At 53.3% G+C, this 20591-nt stretch overlaps 2 protein-coding genes and 1 long non-coding RNA gene across 3 annotated transcripts in view; all 3 read right to left on the bottom strand.

Moving 5' to 3' along the window:
- Positions 1–2252: 2252 nt before the first annotated feature.
- Positions 2253–5792, bottom strand: LOC129391492 (uncharacterized). Its single transcript, XR_008615665.1, has 3 exons — positions 5660–5792; positions 2776–2909; positions 2253–2509 (listed from the first exon to the last, which is right to left on the bottom strand). It is a non-coding gene; the product is annotated as an uncharacterized lncRNA (long non-coding RNA).
- Positions 5793–6688: 896 nt separating this feature from the next.
- LOC102973523 (protegrin-5-like) overlaps positions 6689–20591 on the bottom strand; it is a 28923-nt gene continuing 15020 nt past the window's right edge. The window contains exons 2-4 of the mRNA XM_055080000.1: positions 8217–8324; positions 7994–8065; positions 6689–6694 (exon numbers count right to left, since the gene is read on the bottom strand). Coding sequence (XP_054935975.1) covers positions 6689–6694; positions 7994–8065; positions 8217–8324 — 186 coding nt within the window. The remainder of the gene's footprint in view (positions 6695–7993; positions 8066–8216; positions 8325–20591) is intronic.
- Positions 12180–14833, bottom strand: LOC102973809 (cathelicidin-1-like). Its single transcript, XM_007124827.3, is given in 6 exon segments — positions 12180–12305; positions 12898–12969; positions 13111–13218; positions 13858–14252; positions 14255–14411; positions 14786–14833. Coding segments are annotated over 6 exon segments (906 nt in total).

A 20591-nucleotide genomic window follows, 5' to 3' on the forward strand; every position in this document is an offset into this window, starting at 1 on the left:
TAAAGGTTGGCCCTGCTAAGAACTTGGCTCAAGCACAGCTTCCCAGCCAGGGGCTAGGCATTCAATGCTTTGGCTTCCAAACTTCTCCGGCACTGATACAAAAATTACATTTACTTGGATCCCTGTATCAGGGGTCCCCAAGATCACCACCCCCGCCCCAATCAGTGACTCACTAGAAGGACTCTAAGGATTCAACACAGTTGTACTCACAGTTAGGGTTTATAACAGCAGAAAGATATGCAACAGGATCAGCAAGGGAAAATGACACAGGCAGAGTCTGGAAAAATCCATGCACATGCTTCCTCATGCTCTCTCCCTCCCATAAGGAGACAAAGTGAGTTTCCAACAGTGAAAAATGCAGTAACATATGTGCAGTGTTTCTACTCAGGGAAGGCCACTAAAGCCTCAGGTGCCCAAGGTTTTTATTGCGGGTTAGTCATGTAGGCATCCTCAGCTGAGAAGCTATAAAAATTCCCGACTCCCAGAAGGAAAGCAGGTGTCAAGGTACAGTGAACTATACCTGTTAGTTAGGGAACAGGTCAAGCGCCAAGTTCCCAGATGCCAGCAAAGGGCCAACCCTGCAAGCAGGCCTTCTAAATATAGCAGCCTCAATCCTACACTGTTAAATGTTTCCACACATTCTCTTAACCCTTGTACCACCTGCTGGACACAGCTCACTGACTCACCTGTTAGTCTATCAAGGGAAGCTCTGAGCATCCACCACACAGGCTGTAGCTATGGAGCCCACAGGCTGCTGCTTTGGCTACAAGGAAGTATCATGGGCCTGATCAGGGAGGGAGAGCCACCTCCTCCAGCTCCGCTTCCACAAGCACCACCCCCTGCCCTCCATACCTGGAAAATCACAAATGGGAATAACATACCTTAATGGGGGATCCCCAAAGTCCCCCAAAACTTGAGACCCTAAGCCCCACAATATACATACCTGCCTTGGTGTGAGTGCCAGAGAGGGAAAGGCCCCTACTGGAGCCACACAGCAGCCAGAGGCTGCCCTCCATCAGCAGTGCCCAGCTACAAAGCCACCTGAGCACTGTGTGCTCCCGCCAGTTACTCAGGACCATTTGGCACAGCCTCCCTCCCTTCTTCCCATCACATTTTGGCCTTTGTCAGCCATCTTAAAGGAACAGGAGAGGAGGAGAGGGGAGGGGAAGAGATCAGGTCCTCAGCTAGCAGCCCAAGGTCAGGTTGCTGCTAGCACCAAACAGCTCAGCCACTTTGGATAAGCCCCATGATTAGCATACTATTTCTTTTAAGGCAGAGACTTCAACAACCCCCACTACTCTCAGGTCTCCAACTCTTCATGGAAGCGGCAGGTAACACCATGGTCATGACGGAACAGTACCTGGGCTTCTATTCTCAGACCCTGTGCAGGGCATACAATGCCCAGCTTCTGGCTCTGCTGGTCTAGGTTCCAGCTGTAGTCAATTCCCTGTGCTCTAAGGAGTTTCTACAATACTGAATTTTGAACCAAGTCCCATCAGTCAGGTAGAGCCGCAGGCCCTACAGTGTCTTCTGGGAAGCTGTCTATCTTCCATTTCAGTATCTGTAAGGCATATGGCCCCATCAGAAGTTTGCATTATCTGTCTCCACACAAACCTGAGTCAAAGACCTCCAGCAACATGGCCCAGAGAAAGAGAAGCAGTGTTAGGGAACTGCTGTTACAGAACCTGAAGTGCTGCAGACTCCTTGACTAGAGTCTCAGTCCACTGCTGACTACTGTCCCTTTGTGACCACTCAGGTTCTCTTGCTCCAGTAAGCCTTGACTCATACTCCAATGCCACAGGCAGAGGTGTAACTCCCTCTTATGTCCAACCTGGGTCTCTTCTCAATCACACCACACTACATGTTTACGTTTATGTTTCTCCATCTATCTCCCTTCTAGAATGTGAGTTTATTCAGGAGATCATAATAGGATATGCAGGTAGATGAAGAGTCATGCCATGCTTCTGGACAAGGTGAATTATACTGCAAGCCAATCAATTCCTTCCAAATTAAACAAACTCAATGCAACACCAGTAACAATCACAACAGAGATTTTTTTATGGCTCTAGACAAGATAATTCTAAAATTTCTTTGAAGAAAATATTAAAGAATAGTCAAGAAAATTGTGAAAATAAAGACTAAGAAGACTTGTCTTCTAAAATATGACAACACACTATCAAGCCATAGTAAATAAAAGTGCTTTAGCAGTAGTGCAGCAATAGAGTAATGAAACAGAATAGAAAGAAGGGGATGCATACATTGAACTCTTTTAAATATGACTATTTATTTATTTATTTATTTATTTATTTATTTTGGCCACATCACATGGCATGCAGGATCTTCGTTTCCCGACCAGGGATCAAACCCATGACCTCTGCAGTGGAAGCACAGAATCTTAACCACGGGACCGCCAGGGAAGTTCTTCAATATGACTTTTTAGGAGAGAGGAAGTTGAAGGGAAACTCTGACCCTGAGACTATGCCAATTTGTCCTCACCAATCTATAAAAGCTGGAACAGAAAGAAGAAAGCCCCCAGGTATAACTTCATGTTCTTACAGTCTTTTTCCGACTTATCCTATTTTCTCCAGGACTCCCCCAGCTACCTGTCCCTGACAGTGCTTAATACAATTCTTCAGACATTTTTGTAATCCTAGCAATTAGGGTAAATTCCTTGGACTGGACTGTGCTATTCCCAAGTATTTGCTTTCCTTCTCTGCAAAAGAGTTACACTTCCCCACCCACTGACATCAGGCACATACAAGTGACTTGCCTCACCAGTGAAATGTGAGTGGAAATGACATGTCTCTCTTCTAAACAGCAACTTTAAGAGCCACCGTGTGGTTTCTTCTCTCTTGCTCTTCTCCCTCTGTCACAGTGCTCCTTGCCCACATAGGGTCTGCCCTTTCACCCTTGGTCATGGATAGAAAGGACACGAAGTAGAGCCAAAGCTAACCCAAGAGCCAAAGCTAACCCACTAAGGGTTAGACAGAATTCCAGTTAGATTGCTGTTGTTAGACTGCCATTGAGATTTGAGGTCATTTATTACTTCAGCATAACTTATCCTACACAGCTCTTCTCCTTCCAGAACTACCACTAGCAGCAGCTAACACTGATTAAGCAGGTACCACTTACCAGGCACAGTGGTTAAGTCCACTGCTTCAATAATCTTCATGACAAAGCCATGATGTAAATACTGCTGCTACCTCTATCTCACAAAAGAGGGAACCAAGAACTGGGAGGTTAGGTCACTGGCTCTCAAGACTGTATCACTCACAAGTGGCAGCGCCAAGCCTAGTATCTTAAGTTTCTGGTTTCAGAGCAGCTTCACTTATCACTGCTTCAATAAATGCCTATCAAACCAATGACCGAATGAAAATGCAGAGTGACCAGACATCTAGAATTCACACTGAAGAAGGCAGACTTTTCAGACTGACATGGAGAAAAGGATCACTATCTGACTGATAAGCTAGGTTATGCTCTGGCAACAAGTGACCTCCAAAAATCTAAGTGCCTAAAAGCAATTAAGGTTTTTCCCCCCTCCCTCATGATACAGGTCAATCACAGGTTGGTCATATCTACAATTCAGATTGCAGAGTAAGAAGGATGGAAGGATGAATGGATGGATGGATGGATGGATGGATGGATGGATGGATGGATGGGTGGAAGAAAGGGCAATCTAATCATAGTATGTGGCAAATATGGCATCTCAACTCAGTGAGGAAACAGCGCCTCTTTAATAATTGTTGGGAGCAAACTACCATCTACATGGCAGTTCAGTATCTATTAAAAGTGTAAACATGGCTTCTAAAACCATTAGAATCTTCTTCACCTTGGTAGAAAAGAAAACATGAGTCTCAGGAGACATTTGCTTGTGAGAGATGCATCCTCCTCCAATCTCATGCTCTCAAATCACCATCATGTCCTTACTTTTCTCTCTACAGCACAACCCACCCCAGGAAGGCTCATGGTGTCTAGGGAAAAGGGGCTGAAAAAGCCATTCTACAGGAACCTCCAACAGAAACATGCAATGTGGTAGATACAGACCCCTCAGACAAGACAGGGTAAGAATGCCCTCCAGACACATCAGCTCCTCTAGGAAGCCTTCCCCAAGAGGCTAGGAAGGCTCTACCAGATGCAAAAATATCCATTCTCACAGGGCAGCACTATGCAAGAGCAATATGAGAGCTACAGTGCCAACCAAATATGTAATTTAAAATTTCCTGGACTTCCCTGGCAGTCCAGTGGGTAAGACTCTGCACTTCCACTGCAGGGAGCGTGGGTTCGATCCCTGGTCGGGGACCTAAGATTCCGCATTGCCCCGCCATGCAGCCAAAAAAATAAATAAATAAATAAATAACCTAGTAGCCTTCTCAAATAGTTTTTTAAAAGGTGAAATTAGGGACTTCCATGGTGGCACAGTGGTTAAGAATCCACCTGCCAGTGCAGGGTACACGGGTTTGATCCCTGGTCCGGGAAGATCCCAAATGCAGCGAAGCAACTAAGCCCGTGCGCCACAACTACCGAGCCTGTACTCTAGGGTCCGTGAGCCACAACTACTGAGCACGTGCGCCTAGAGCCCGTGCTCCGCAACAAGAGAAGCCACTGCAATGAGAAGCCCGCGCACCGCAATGAAGAGTAATCCCCACTCTCCGCAACTAGAGAAAGCCCTGGCGCGCAGCAGCGAAGACCCAATGGCAGCCAAAAATAAATAAATAAATTTTTTAAAAAATAAAAATAAAAAGTGAAATTACCTTTAATAACATTTAACCCAACACATCTAAGATATTATCATTTCAACACATACTCAGTGTTAAAAACACAAAAAAAGTTATCAATAGTTTATACATTTTTCCCAACCATCTCTCTCTTTCTAAAAAATATTTATTTATTTTATTTACTTATTTAGGCTGCGCCAGGTCTTAGTTGCAGCACGCGGGATCTTGGTTGCGGCATCTTTAGTCGCGGCATGCAGACTTCTTAGTCGCCGCATGCATGTGGGATCTAGTTCCCCGACCAGGGATCCAACCCGGGTCCCCTGCATTGGGAGCGGAGTCTTACCCACTGGACCACCAGGGAAATCCCTCCAACCATCTCTTGGAAATCAGGTGTGTATTTGACACTTACAGTACATCTCAAAAAGACGTTAAATTTTCAAGGATTAAAGGGAAGTATAGTCTTAGCAAAACAATAACCTTGTGTCTGATGGAAAAACGTTTTAGACTTCTTCATTATTCAGTTAGATATTAATTAACAGGAAGTAAAATTAAGAATGCAACTCCTCAGTAGCATTCGCCACACCTCAAGCGTTCAATAGCCACTGGCAGCCAACGGCTGCCGTAGTGGACAGCGCAAATGGGACCCCCGCGGCAGAAGTCGAGGCGGGGAAATGTGGAGAGGTAGCTGCAAACCACGAGGACAGGGTACTGGACAACAAGGGAGGAAACCCCGCCCCCACCCACAAGGAAGGCGAGCAGTCGGGAGGGGTGATCTGCACAGCCCACAGCGCGCACCCTCCATCTCCACACCTCCGGAAGCACCAGCCTCAGCCTCGGATACCGCCCACGCCAGCCCGGTGCCTGAGGTCGGAGCGCCGGAGGGAAGACGGGGGGCGCGGTCACCCTCTTCTCGCCCTGGCACTTCGCCAGCTCGCCTGACTCACCGTCCGCTGCCAAGCCGGAATTTCTCCCACGAGGTCCAAGTCTACGCCTGGGTAGGCGAAGCGGCAGCAATAACGGTACTACCGTCTGCGTCCAGCCGCTAAAAGATCTCACAGCCTGCCCCTAGCCACGGGCTCTGCAAAAGGAAGGACGTGCGTCTGCAGGAAGTGCGTCACGACGCAGCGCGTGGCCTGCCGGGAAGGGTAGTTTCGGAACAGAACGCGACCCCCGCGGGTCGGAGAAAGACTGTATTATCTCGTTGACCTGCTGATTTCTCTTCCGGCACGTTTTTTGTTATTACCACCGGTACCCATAAGCAAAACGTAGTCTTGTTTCCATGCTTTTAAACATTCTAAAAATAGCCTTAAACGTATCTACTAGCTCATTTTGCACAGTATCTTTAATGATATACGGTAATCCGTTCATTTTTGTTCACAGCTATATGGTATCTATTGTAAAAATAGACCAATATTCCAATTGGTTATTATCCTGTATGTCTCCTTGCACACCCATGGAGAGTTTCTCTAGGGCAGCGGTTCACAAACTTTTTGCTGCAACAATCCTTTTACACTCTTAAAAAGTACTTTTTTCCAGTTTCATTGAGATATTACTGACATACAGCACTGTATAAGTTTAAGGTGTACAGCATAACGATTTGATTTACATATATTGTGAACTGATTACCACAATGTTTCATTAACATCCATCATCTCATATAGATGCGAAAGAAAAAAAAATGTTTTTTTTACTTGTGATGAGAACTCTTAGGATCTACTCTCTTGACAACTTTCAAATATACCACACAGCAGTGTTAACTATAGTCATCATTACACCCCTGTACTTTTGTATCTTATAACTGAAAGTTTGTACTTTTTACAACCTTCATCCAATCTCCACCCACTCTCTTAACCACAAATCTGATCCCTCTTTCTATGAGTGTGGTTGCTTTTTGTTTGAACGGCATTGAGAAACGGCCACAGTGATGTGTTCAATGCCAGAGGAAAAGCCATGAGGGGTAGGCTTTTCCAGAGTTACGACTGTCAAGGGGAAGCGAAACGTTATGGGTATTGTAACTGCGGGCTTAGCCCTGAGACTGAACTGCGTCTCTGTGAGTGTTTAACAAATGCCTGGCCCCTCCGGACTGTCACCTCCATGTGAGCAGGGACAGCATCCCCACCAGCACTGCACACAGAGCAGGTCTCCTTAAGTCCCTACTGGGTGTTGGAGGAGGAGGGCAGAGGCGTGTGAAGGGCACGGGAGGGACCCAAGAATGGAGACGCTGTGCTGGACCTCTTGGCCCTGCTGCATCTCCCCATGCCCGCCTGGAAGGAACAGCTGCCTCACCCATCTCTGTGTTAACAGGAGTGATTCTCTCTCTCTCTCTCTCTCTCTCTCTCTCTCTCTCTCTCTCTCTCTCTCTCTCACACACACACACACACACACACACACACACACACACGAGGACTCTCAGAGTTAAGGACTTGGTCCTGGTAAGACGGAGGAGGGGAGATAAGTGAATTTGAATGTGGAGGAAATTGTTTTCAGAAGAATTTATTTTTCAGAGTCCAAAAGTCTGAGCCAGGATAAGCTGATTCTTAGCACTATTCATGGGGCTGAAATATCCCAAAGATATCTTTGATTCTCTGACCAATTCTCTCAGTCTTTTTGCCTATCTTCTCCCACCTCTCTGGAGGAAGTCACCCAGCCAGCGAAATAGTCCCACACTCCGAATGTGTGAACCAGGAGGAAACAGGCTTCTTTTGGGGATTGGCTCAAGATAAAGACAGGACCACACCCCACCTGAACACCCCCATTCCTGGGCCACCGCAGGAGGCTTGGGGCTTCATTTCACTTCCAGTATGACACGTGGAGCATGTGGTTGGATACTTACACCCACAGACAGATGAGAAAACTGGGACCCACAGATGGCAAGGGGTTTCCCAGGGTCACAAACCCATCCCAACAAAGCTGGACGGGAGTAGGGGCTGAAAGCCCATGACTTGAGTCAATGCCTCTTAAACTTCAGCACAGTCAGAATCCCCTAGAGGCCTTGTGAAAATGCAAATGGCTGGGCCCCACCCCAGAGTCTGATTCAGGAGGTCTGAGTGGGGCCTGGGAATCTGCCTTTCTGTCAAGTTCCCGGGTGGGACCCCACTTAGAGAGCCGCTGCTGTAAGGGATGGCAGAGCCAGTCCTGGAGGCCTGGGGCTCGGGTGAGGGAGGGGCCAGGGTAGGAGGGCCTATCTCTGCCCTTGAAGGGGCAGCGGGTAATTGGTCCAAAGGATGCTCCACAACCCACCCCATTATCAGCTCCATAACACAGAAAGGGCCACTCACCTCATTACAGTCTATGTCAAATTGGTCCTTGGACTGGTCCAGGGTGACTGTCCCCACACACTGTTTCACCAGCTGGAAGGGGAGGCTCGAGGACAAACTGGAACCCCCTGGGCCATCACCTCCCAAACTCAGCCTAGGGACTGGAAATCTTCCCCGAAGCCCCCTATTCAGCTCCCTGGGAAGCTGAATAGCTTCCACCAGTGGCCCCAGCCTCCAGACTCACCCCATTCTCCTTGAAGTCACACTGCTCTGGAGGCTGCTGGGTCGTCCTGGGGCACACGGTCTCCTTCACCGTGAAGCTCACAGGCTTCAGGGTGTCTGGGTCCTGATCCTGGTCAAGGATCAAAGTGCGGAGACTGGACTGAGGTTCATGCTCCCTTCTCTGATCTGTCTCCCTGCCCCCACCTAGACGGCAGCCTCTCCAGCCCCTCCTGTGTGCCTGGCCCCTGGGCTTTGTGCTGGGTGCACAGGGGAAGGGGACAGAGCTCACTCCTGGCCTCGTGGGCACACAGAGAGCAGGAGGGGACCAGCTCTGATGAGACCACCTGCACCTCTGAGGGGCCGAGGGAAGTCAGGGGCTGCCTGCAGGGAGAGATCTTGTCACTGACACCTCCAGGCTGAGCAGAGTCGTTCCCTGGTAGGGGGACACCGAGTTAAGAGGAGACTTAAAGCAAGGAGTCACAGGGCAGAGCCAGTGACCCCCTTCTATCCCTGGAGCTCCCAGAGAACCCTTATCCCCAAAAGGGGTATACAGGGCGCCTGTTTCCACAGTAGAGATGCTAAGGCAGGAAGCCTCATGGTGGGAGGGGACCCAGCTCTGGGAAGGTTTCCTGGAAGAGGTGGGAGCCCACCTAGAGAGGAAATGCCTTCCTGACAGGAGGTACAGCCAGAGCAAAGGGGATGACAGTGTGGCCAAGACTAGTGGGAGACAGCCCCCTCCCCAGGGCCCTCCTGACTCACGGCCTTGGGGGGCAGGTCCAGCTCCAGGAGGCGGTAGAGATTAGCTTATGAGGACCGCTCGTTGAGCTGATCCAAAGCACGAATCACAGCCTCCTTGTAGCTGAGCCTGGGCTCTGGCCGAGGGCGCCACTAGTCCCAGCAGCAGTAGCCACAGTGGCCACCGCTCCAGGGCGAGGCTGGCCCTCTGGGTCTCCATGGTCCCCAAGCCAGCCTCCTCCCAGGTTGCAGGACCCTCCTTTACGCTCAACCTGGGCCTGATGCAAAGGCTCAACGAGGAGCCTTCCTGACCTGCCCCATCCCTGGCTACCTTCCAGGGTGTTGGCCAGGATTTCTTCAGCCCCTGCTGTTGCCTCACGGGATTGCTGGGCAGTGGAAGCAGGAAGCCTCCTGTGAAGGTGAAGAAATGGTTTCTCCATCTCCCTGAAAACGTCTTGGCCTCTCCCGGGGCCCATGGGGAGTGTTATAGGCAGGGTGCTCAAGAGCGTTGAGTCCTCCGGGAGAGGGAGGAGCAGGCTCTGTCTTACGTCCCCTCTGCCTCCACACTCTGGCCTCTGCAGGGATTGGGTAAAGGAGTGATTCAACACCAACCTCCAACTCCAGGCACTGCCTGGAACCCAGTAGGAACTCAGTTAAACTTTGATGAATGGAGAAGAGTACGAACCACATCTAGAGCCTTACCCATCCAGCAGTCCCTAGGCAGACAGTCAAGCCCTCACCACCTTGTTCTCTGGGCCCAGCACTCAGCCAGTGAGCTCTGTCTGTCCGCTCTCCTGGATTCTTCTCCACTGCTTTCTCAGTCTAAAAATGTCCTGTCCCCGGTCTCCGCCAAACATGACTTATTGTCCTGGCCCCTCCCCAAAGGAGCCTGAGAAAGGGTTATCTACACCAGTGACAACACTTCTTTGCAGGCTCACATTCAAGGCCACGGCAGGCTGACCAGCCATCTCTGGATCCAGAGGCCCCTCTCAAGCCTTGTCTTTATCTCCACAGGCACTGGAGACACTCTGTCCTTCTGAAACTGCCCCCGGCCCAATTGTCCCCTGATGCCACTCTCCTGGGTGCCCTCCTGCCTCCGCCGTGGCTCCTGCTCGGTCTCCTCCAAGGACCCTGCTGCTAAGAGGCAGGGCTGGCACAGGTGCATCCGGGCTGCTTCTCCTCCCAGTCCTCACACATTCCTGGGGACACCCCTTCTCAAGATACCAGTTATCAAGGACACACCTCCCCGGTCTGTATCTCTGAGCTCCAGACTCCCATGAGTGCCCCTGGTTGTCCGCACTGGGCTGTTGGCTGCTGTTGGCTGGGTGCTGCCGCAGGAGCCCTGAGCTGAAAGCCTGGGAGCCCCACCTGCTCCTTCTTCCTCCTGAGGACACTCCCTCTGGCCTCCCACCAGCCCGGCCCAGCTCCTCCCACCGTCTTCTCTCCTCTCAAGCGTAGCCACAGCCTCCGGACTCCACCTTCTCTGGTTCCAGGCTCTCCCCAGACCACTGTCCGCCCTCCACACCATTGTCTAGGGACTCATGCCAAGCACCGATTTGGCCATTTCCCCCGCTGCCTTGAGGCAGGGGCATCAGGGTCTGGGTCTCGATGCTCCCTGTTGTCCGCGGCCCCTGCCCTGCAGGCCTCAGGTGTCAGGCTGCCCCATCCACCGCCACCACTCAGACAGCACTCAGCCCCCTGCTCTTCCCCGTCTCTGCGCCTGACCCCTCTGCTTGCCCTGGGCTACCTCCTGGGGAAGGCTTCCCTGAACTCCATCCAGAAATGGCACCTCCTCCTCTTGGCTCCCACAGCCTCAGGAAGTCTCTTCTGATTTGACCCCAAGTGGCTCCCTGTCCAGTGTTGTGGATCAGACACCAGGCTGGGGGGGGTCAGTGTGGGAGGCTGTGAGAACACAGCCGGTAAGATCATGGGCCAAAGCAATAGAGGGGCCACAGGCCAAGAAGGAGATTCTTGTACAGTTTTCTGGAGGAACGACTATGCGGTTGTGAGACCTGGGGTAGCTCCCGGACTCAGCCGGCCTGCGGGGCTCTTGGGGGCATGGCCAGGGCACCTCAGAAGGTGGCAGCCTGGATGGATGGCGCTGGTTGCGCACTCAGCCTTGGAGAAGGAAAGAGAGGTGGGCTTCTGTGCAACCTGGTTTCACAGTCCAGGTGTTGCCCCAGTGACCTCTTGGTCAAGCTGTGTCCTTTCCCCAAGTCAAGGGAGGAAAAGAAGGTGATTACAGTAGAAAATAATTAGCAATACACGTGGTTACTGCTGTCTGGTAACCCTGAAATCCTCGCTGTGCTCTCCTGTCTCTGTGCCTTTGTATTTGTTCGTTCTTCAGACCGAAGTCCCCTTTCTCGTCCTTCCCTGAATCCTTAGGAGGGTCCCCTGCCAGGTCCTCAGGCAGCACCTCCTGTGGTGGGGGGAGAGCCTTCTCTTCCTCCAGCATCTGGCTTTCCTGGTTTAGTCCTCACAGCCTGTCAGAGCGGAGGTCTTCTCAGGAAAGACACAACAGCCCTTGTCTCAGGCAGGTTGCCCCTGACTCCACATCTGGTCCTTGAGAAATCCTCATGCAACCTTCACCCCAACAAACTCAGGTATGAGCCCTGATCCTGCATCTCCTCTCTGCTTTGCTCCTCTCAGCCATTCTTCCTGTCCATGAGACTCATGGCCATTGTACCTGTAGGCTTAGCCCTGAGTCTGGACTGCATCTCTGTGAGTGTTTAACAAGATGCCTGGCCCCTCCTGGACTGTCACCTCCAAGTGAGCAGGGACAGCATCCCCACCAGCACTGCACACAGAGCAGGTCTCCTTAAGTCCCTACTGGGTGTTGGAGGAGGAGGGCAGAGGCGTGTAAAGGGCACGAGAGGGACCCGAGAATGGAGACGCTGTGCTGGACCTCTTGGCCCTGCTGCATCTCCCCATGCCCGCCTGGAAGGAACAGGGGCCTCACCCATCTCTGTGTTTCGTGCCTGCATTCACACACACACACACGCAAATACACACACACACACACACACACACACACACACACACACACACACACACATACACATACACACACGGCATCCCAGAGTTACGGATTCAATCTTGGTAACTGGGAGGAGGGGAGACGAGTGAAACTGAAGTCTGGAGGATACTGATTTCACAAGAATTTATTTTTCAGAGTCCAGTAGCCTGAGACAGAATAAGCATACAATTAGGACTCTTCTCTGGCTCAGGATGCAAAGCCTTGATGTGCTGATTAACTGCACACTCTTATCACTGTTATGCGACATATTGGCCTGCACACTCTTACCACTATTATGCGACATATTTGTGCTGGCTGTGGTGGCGCCCATGGTAGCTTTGTAATCCTGACACCCTGGGCCTGTGAACCAGGAAGAAACAGGTTGCTCTTGGTACTGGACCAGCATCAACACAAGACCCCTCCCCACCTGGACTTCCCTTTTCCAGGGCCACACCAGGATCCTTGGGGCCCCAGTTCACCCTCTGGCTGTGACCTGTGGAGCTTCTGGTGAATCCCGACACATACAGGCGGAAGAGAAAACTGAGACCCACAGAAGGCAAGGGGCTTTCCAGGGTCACAAGCCCATCCCATCAAAGCTGGATGACAGCAGGGGATGAAAGCTCCAGTCAGTGCCTTTCAAATTCAGCAGTCAGAATCCCCTGGAGGCCTTGTGAAAATACAAATGGCTGGGCCCCAGCCCAGAGTCTGATTCAGGAGGTCTGAGTGGGGCCTGGGAATCTGCCTTTCTGTCAAGTTCCCAGGTGGGACCCCACTTAGAGAACCACTGCTCTAAGAGATGGCAGAGCCAGTCCTGGAGACCTGGGGCTCGGGTGAGGGAGGGGCCAGGGTAGGAGGGCCTTTCTCTGCCCTGGAAGGGGCAGCGGGTAATTGGTCCAAAGGAGGTTCCACTACCCACCCCCAGCAGCCCCTGCAGCTCAGAGGGGCCACTTACCTCATTACAAGTGATGTCGAAGTTACCGCTGACCTGGTTCAGGGTGACTGTCCCCACACACTGTTTCACCAGCTGGAGGGGAGGCTCGTGGTCAAACTGGAACCCCCAGCCCATAACCTCCCAGTCTCACCTCAGGGGCTGGAAATCTTCCCCAAAGCCCTCAGTTCAGATCCCTGGGAAGCATCCACCAGTGTCCCCAGCCCCCAGCCTCACCCCATTCTCCTTGAAGTCACACTGCTCCGGGGGCTGCTGGGTCGTCCTGGGGCACACAGTCTCCTTCACCGTGAATTTCACAGGATTCGGGGTGTCCGGGTCCCTCTCCTGGTCAAGGATCAAGGTGGGGAGACTGGGCTCGGGCTCATGCTTCCTTCTCTGATCTGTCTCCCTGCCTCCCACCTAGACGGCAGCCTCTCCAGCCCCTCCTGTGTGCCTGGCCCCTGGCTTGGTGCTGGGTGCACAGGGGAAGGGGACAGAGCCCACTCCTGGCCTCGTGGGCACACAGAGAACAGGAGCGGACCTCACACCAGCTCTGTTGAGACCACCTGCACCTCTGAGGGGCTGAAGGAAGTCAGGGGCCGCCTGCAGGGAGAGGCCTCATCACTGTAACCGCCAGGCTGAGCAGAGCCCTCTGTGGTAGGGAGACAATGAGGAGCAGATGGGACTAAAACCAGGAAGTCACATCACAGAGCCAAGGACCCCCACCTCCATCCTTGGAGGTCCCAGAAGGCCCTTAAGCATGAACAGGGTGTACAGGGCCCCTGTTTCCACAATAGAGATGCTAAGGCAGAGAGCCTCATGCTGGGAGGGGACCCAGCTCTGAGAAGGTTTCCTGGAAGAGGTGGGAGCCCACCTAGAGGGAGAAGTGCCTTCCTGACAGGAGGGACAGCTTGAGCAGAGGGGGTGACAGTGTGGCCAAGACTAGTGGGAGACAGCCGCCTCCCCAGGCCCCTCCTGACTCACGGTCTTGGGAGGCAGGTCCAGCTCCAGGAGGCGGTAGAGATTAGCTTCTGAGGACCGCTCGTTGAGTTGATCCAAAGCATGAATCACGGCCTCCTTGTAGCTGAAGGTCTGGGCGCTGGCCGAGGGCACCACTAGTCCCAGCAGCAGTAGCCACAGTGACCACCGCCCCAGGGCGAGGCTGGCCCTCTGAGTCTCCATGGTCCCCAAGTCGGCCTCCTCCCAGCACGCAGGACCGTCATTTATATCCCTCCTGGGCCTGATGCAATGGCCCAACCACACGTCTTCCTGACCTGCCCCATCCCTGATCTCCTCCCCGGCTGTGAGCTGGACTCGCCTCAGCCCCTGCTGTTGCCTCACGGGATTGCTGGGCAGTGGAAGCGGGAAGCCTCCTGTGAAGGTGAAGAAATGATTTCTCCATCTCCCTGAAAACGTCTTGGCCTCTCCTGGGGCCCATGGGGAGTGTCAAAGGCAGGGTTGCTCAAGAGCGTTGAGTCCTCCAGGAGAGGGAGGAGCAGGCTCTGTCTTACGTCCCCTCTGCCTCCACACTCTGGCCTCTGCAGGAATCAGGGTGACAAAGTGTATTCTCTACTGAATGTCCAGTTCTAGGCATTCCCTGGCACCCAGTAAGCAGTCAATTAAAATTTGATGAGTGGTTGACAGTACCACTCACAGCTAAGGACTTACACACCCAGCCAATCCTTAGGCAGATACAAGGCCCACACCATCCTTTTCTCTGCACTCAGCACTCAGAGAGTGAGCTCCATTTGTCCCCTCTCCTTAATTCTTGTCCACTACTTTCTCAGCCAAAAAATTTCCTCTCCCCTGACCCCACCAAACGTGGCCTATTGCCCTGGTTTCTCCCCAGCCAAGCCTGAGAAAGGGTCATCTACACCCTGACCACACTTCACACTTCTTTGCTCTGTCTCACCCTGAAGGCCACTGCAATTGGAGAGACCTCCCTGAATCTGGAGGCCATGCTCAAGCCTTATCTTTTTTTTTGGTGGGGGGGGGGCTTCCCGGGTGGCGCAGTGGTTGAGAATCTGCCTGCCAATGCAGCAGACACGGGTTTGAGCCCCGGTCTAGGAAGATCCCACATGCCGCGGAGCAACTGGGCCCGTGAGCCACAATTACTGAGCCTGCGCGTCTGGAGCCTGTGCTCCGCAACGAGAGGCTGGGACAACAGTGAGAGGCCCGTGTACCGCGATGAAGAGTGGCTCCCGCTTGCCACAACTAGAGAAAGCCCTCACACAGAAACGAAGACTCAACACAGACAAAAATAAATAAATAAAATTAAAAAATTTTTTTATTTATTTATGGCTGCAGTGGGTCTTCGTTGCTGCGTGTGGGCTTTCTCTAGTTGTGGCGAGCGGGGGTACTCTTTGTTGCGGTGTGTGCGTTTCTCATTGCGGTGGCTTCTCTTGTTGCGGAGCATGGGCTCTAGGCACGCTGGCTTCAGTAGTTGCGGCGCCTGGGCTCAGTAGTTGCAGCTCGCGGGCTGTAGAGCGCAGGCTCAGTAATTGTGATGTGCGGACTTAGTGGCTCTGTGGCGTGTGGGATCTTCGTGGGCCAGGGATTGAACTCGTGTCCCCTGCATTGGCAGGCGGACCACTGCGTCACCAGGGAAGTCCGTCAAGCCTTATCTTTTTTTTTTTTTTTTTTGGCAGTACGCGGGCCTCTCACTGTTGTGGCCTCTCCCGTTGCGGAGCACAGGCTCCGGACGTGCAGGCTCAGCAGCCATGGCTCACGGGCCTAGCCGCTCCGCGGCATGTGGGATCTTCCCGGACTGGAGCACGAACCCATGTCCCCTGCATCGGCAGGCGGACTCTCAACCACGACGCCACCAGGGAAGCACCCTCAAGCCTTATCTTTATCATCACAGGTGGTGGAGCCCCTCTTTCCTCCAGAAACTGACCTATTCTCCCCAGATGCTACTCTCCTGGGTGCCCTCCTGCCTCTCCCATGGCTCCTGCTCGGTCTCCTCCAAGGACCCTGCTGCTAAGAGGCAGGGCTGGCACAGGTGCATCCGGGCTGCTTCTCCTCCCAGTCCTCACACATTCCTGGGGACACCCCTTCTCAAGATACCAGTTATCAAGGACACACCTCCCCGGTCTGTATCTCTGAGCTCCAGACTCCCATGAGTGCCCCTGGTTGTCCGCACTGGGCTGTTGGCTGCTGTTGGCTGGGTGCTGCCGCAGGAGCCCTGAGCTGAAAGCCTGGGAGCCCCACCTGCTCCTTCTTCCTCCTGAGGACACTCCCTCTGGCCTCCCACCAGCCCGGCCCAGCTCCTCCCACCGTCTTCTCTCCTCTCAAGCGTAGCCACAGCCTCCGGACTCCACCTTCTCTGGTTCCAGGCTCTCCCCAGACCACTGTCCGCCCTCCACACCATTGTCTAGGGGCTCATGCCAAGCACTGATTTGGCCATTTCCCCCGCTGCCTTGAGGCAGGGGCATCAGGGTCTGGGCCTCGATGCTCCCTGTTGTCCGCGGCCCCTGCCCTGCAGGCCTCAGGTGTCAGGCTGCCCCATCCACCGCCACCACTCAGACAGCGCTCAGCCCCCTGCTCTTCCCCATCTCTGCGCCTGACCCCTCTGCTTGCCCTGGGCTTCCTCCTGGGGAAGGCTTCCCTGAACTCCATCCAGAAATGGCACCTCCTCCTCTTGGCTCCCACAGCCTCAGGAAGTCTCTTCTGATTTGACCCCAAGTGGCTCCCTGTCCAGTGCTGTGGATCAGACACCAGGCTGCGGGGGTCAGTGTGGGAGGTGGTGAGAACACAGCCGGAAAGATCATGGGCCAAAGCAATAGAGGGGCCACAGGCCAAGAAGGAGATTCTTGCACAGTTTTCTTGAGGAACGACCATGCAGTTGTGAGGCCTGGGGTAGCTCCCGGACTCAGCCGGCCTGCGGGGCTCTTGGGGGCACGGCCAGGGCACCTCAGAAGGTGGCAGCCTGGATGGATGGCGCTGGTTGCGCACTCAGCCTTGGAGAAGGAAAGAGAGGTGGGCTTCTGTGCAACCTGGTTTCACAGTCCAGGTGTTGCCCCAGTGGCCTCTTGGTCAAGCTGTGTCCTTTCCCCAAGTCAAGGGAGGAAAAGAAGTTGATCACAGTAGAAAATAATTAGCAATACACATGGTTACTGGCTATTAGGTAACCCCGAAGTCCTCCCTGTGCTTTCCTGCCTCTGAAACTTTGCATTTGCTCACCCTTCCGACTGAAGTCCCCTTCCCCATCCTCCCTGCATTCTGCCTAGGTCCATAGACTGCAGCTCCCGTGGTGGAGGCCAGCCTTCCATGGCTCCAGGCTGGCTTTCCTGGCTTAGTCCTCACAGCCTGTCAGAGCGGAGGTCTTCTCGGTAGACACACCACAGCCCTTGGCCCCAGGTGGGTTTACCCCTGACTCCACATCTGGTCCTTGAGAAATCCTCATGCACCTTTCACCCCAGCAAACTCAGGTATGAGGCCTGATCCTGCATCGCCCCTCTCCTTTGCTCCTCCTAGCCATCCTTCCTGTCCATGAGACTCTGGGCAGGAAGGGGAACTGGACCTCAGGCTGCTGTGCCCCCAAATGTTGGGGAACACTCACCAGCTCCCTGAGTTGTCCAGTTCATGAGGAAAAAGAAACCTACAGGTTAAATCACTCAAATAAGGATATACCATCCAGGAAACAGGAGACGCAAGACTTGGACCAAATGCTCCGACTCACCCACCACGCTGGTCGTCTCACAGGGACAAGGGGAGGGAATTCGGCCCTCCCTCCCGCCCTCTGCAGTGAGCAGGGAAGGCAGCCACGGCTGCTGTGAGGGTGGGGACTGGGGTCAGGGCTGAGTGTCAGGCCCCTCTCTCTGCTCCGGGTCAGCTTCTTCCTTCCCCCTTCCCACTTCATGTGAAGCAAGGAGCTGCGGCAGGTTACATCGTCCTGGAAAGCCCTCAGCCCAGCTGGGGTTTCCCAGGCATGGGGTTTGGTGAAGGAGGCCAGCTGGCCGGAGGGCAGCGCCACCCCTCTCTGGGGGTGGGTACATAAAACCAAACAGAGGCTGCACCCGCCACACTGTAGCCAGAATACTTGGTGGCATCAGGGCGACCGTGCTGCTGCTCCTGCTGTGGAGCCAAGACTGAGGTCAACCTACCTCCCTGTCCAAGGACCTCAGCCTGCGCCAGCCTCCGGCTCCAGATCTCACCATCAGCCACGACAACAAACATCCAACCAGCTCCTCTCCGCAGCATCTGGGGATGTGTGACAAGGTGAGCTGGGCCCAGGTGGAGGCTGAGTGGTTCCTGAGCTTTGCAGAAGAGGGCCACACTCACAGCCAGCCCCAGACATGTAGCAGACTGGTGGGCATGGGTACCATTCCTGTGAGTGGGTTTTACTGGGGACATGGATGTAGAGATGACAGTTGGGGGCCGAGGCCAGGTCTAGCCCCGGAGGGTGACAGAGGGTGCTCTCTCCCCAGAGCCTGGGGACTCTGGATGCCTTGGGTACATCTGAGAAGCCACATCCTCCCTCATTCTTCTACCAGGACAAAGACCTGCAAACCCCCAGGATCCCGGGGTCTGCCTCCTGGAGACCACGAGCTTCGGCAGGAAGTGGGCTGAGCCTATAAAGACATCAACTTCCGGGAGGCTGGAGTAAGGCAGGGCACTTCACACGAGGCCCACACACCCCTCCACCTTTCCTGGGTGCCTACGTGGTCCCTCCCCACAGACTGGCATTGTCCTAGTGGAGGTCTTAAGTCTGCTCGTGGAGGCCCTGGGAAGGTAGAAACAGCCCCTCCAGAGGCTCCACCCAGGTTCTGACATTTAGTATGGGCTTTTGGAAGTAAAGAGAGAAAGGACCAACTCCTGGGGAGAGGGATGGACTGGAGATCAGAACACAATTTCCTTTGATTCCATTTCTTCAGCCCTACCTTTCTCATGATCCCAGGTCCAACTCAATAGATCCAGGTGGCACCTGCTTTTCTTATTTCCAAAAAGTAATTTGGAAGCCAACAAATATTAAACAGAAAAAGAAAACGAAAAAACAAAACAAAATAAAGTAATCTGGAGATTTTAAAGGCACCTTTCTGACTGCTCACCATCAGTTAAGAACCACTGATCATGGCTCCAGCAACAACCCCCCGCCCTTGGGAGAACTTCCTTTCAGATATCGAGCTCGATTAAAACAACACACAAGGGAAGAGCCTGAGGAGGTGGGATTGTAGATTGGATGGGGATGGAGACTAGGAGGGCTGTTGGGTGGCAAGACTTTGAGTGGGCTAGAGCTGTGTTTGGTGAGAGCCATGCTGTGTTGGTGTGAAACCCTGGCTATGGAGTGGACATGAGACAGATCCCCCTGCTGTCCCTGAAGCTGGTGCAGCAAGGGGCTCCCTCCATGGCTCCCTGCCATGATGGTCACCTGTGTGCCCATGGGCAACCTCATCGAAGTGAGTTTTCTTCCAGTGGCACCACTGAGTGGGGGGCCTGGGGTCCATCCAGTCACCAAAGCAACAACCCTAACAGTAATCCTTGGGATGGTCATGGAAACCACACTGTGAGGGGAACCTGGGGCCCCTTGTGTCCTGTCCCTCCTCACAGCCTCCCAAGGACATGTTGTCTATGGAGACCTGAGTCCAAGGATGTGACCTGTGTGACTGGTCCTTCAGGGTACAAAGGGCTCCTGTACATCCACCTCCTCTGAACTCACAGCACTCAAGTCAGGTAAGCAGGGCTTACCACCAGTCTCATTAGGCCAAGGAAGAAACTGAGGCCCAAGGCAGGGTGGGGGTGTGGCCTTGGGAGGCAGGTCTTGGTCAAGTCAGGGTTGATGGCAGTACCCAGAGCTCTGGCTCCAGTGTGAGTTTTCCTTGGCCCAATATGGAGCCTCCTGTCTCTCTGTTGGATGAGCCCCTGGCCGCCTCTCTCTGGCCCACCAAAAACCACCTTGGCCAACCCTGCATCTCTCCTACAGCTCATTGCTTTTTTTTTTTTTAATTTTATTTTTGGCTGTGTTGGGTCTTCACTTCTGTGCGCGGGCTTTCTCTAGTTGAAGCGGGCAGGGTCTACTCCTCTTTGGTGTGCCTGGGCTTCTCATTGCGGTGGTCTCTGTTGTTGCGGAGCGTAGGATTTAGGTGCGTGGGCTTCAGTAGTTGTGGCACGCGGGCTCAGTAGTTGTAGCTTGCGGACTCCAGAGCGCAGGCTCAATAGTTGTGGCGCAGGGGCTTAGCTGCTCCACGGCATGTGAGATCTTCCCAGATCGGGGATCAAACCCGTGTCCCCTGCATTGGCAGACCGATTCTTAAACACTGCGCCACCAGGAAAGCCTCAAAGTAGCATGTTCTCCAAACTCCGGAGCTCCACACTCAGGAGGCCCCCCCTTTGGAAATGCTCTCAGCTCATTGCTTTAAGAGGCCTGGAGACTCAGCTTTTTGACCTGCTTTGCTATGAGCATTGAGGGGCTGCTCTGGAGGTCCCTTTCTGCCCTGTGCCAACTCCCACTCTCTTTCTTCCCTTCCTGAGCTGTCCCCTGCCCTCTGGATGCTCAAGACCATGGGCGAAGACAACACGTACTACACGTTGGGCAAGTATGGAGTGAAGTAAGTTGCTCTGAGAATGGCTTCTGGGGCCTCCTTCAAGTGTTGTGGGAAAGGTGGAGCCACTACTGGCCAGGGTCAGCTACATAACTTGCAAAATGAAAACATGGGTCCCTTGGCTCAAAAATTATTAAGAAATTCAAGCCCTCAGAAGTCAGAGAGATCGGAAGAAAG

This window comes from Physeter macrocephalus, chromosome 18 (genome assembly GCF_002837175.3).
Source record: "Physeter macrocephalus isolate SW-GA chromosome 18, ASM283717v5, whole genome shotgun sequence".
Taxonomy (NCBI): domain Eukaryota; kingdom Metazoa; phylum Chordata; class Mammalia; order Artiodactyla; family Physeteridae; genus Physeter; species Physeter macrocephalus.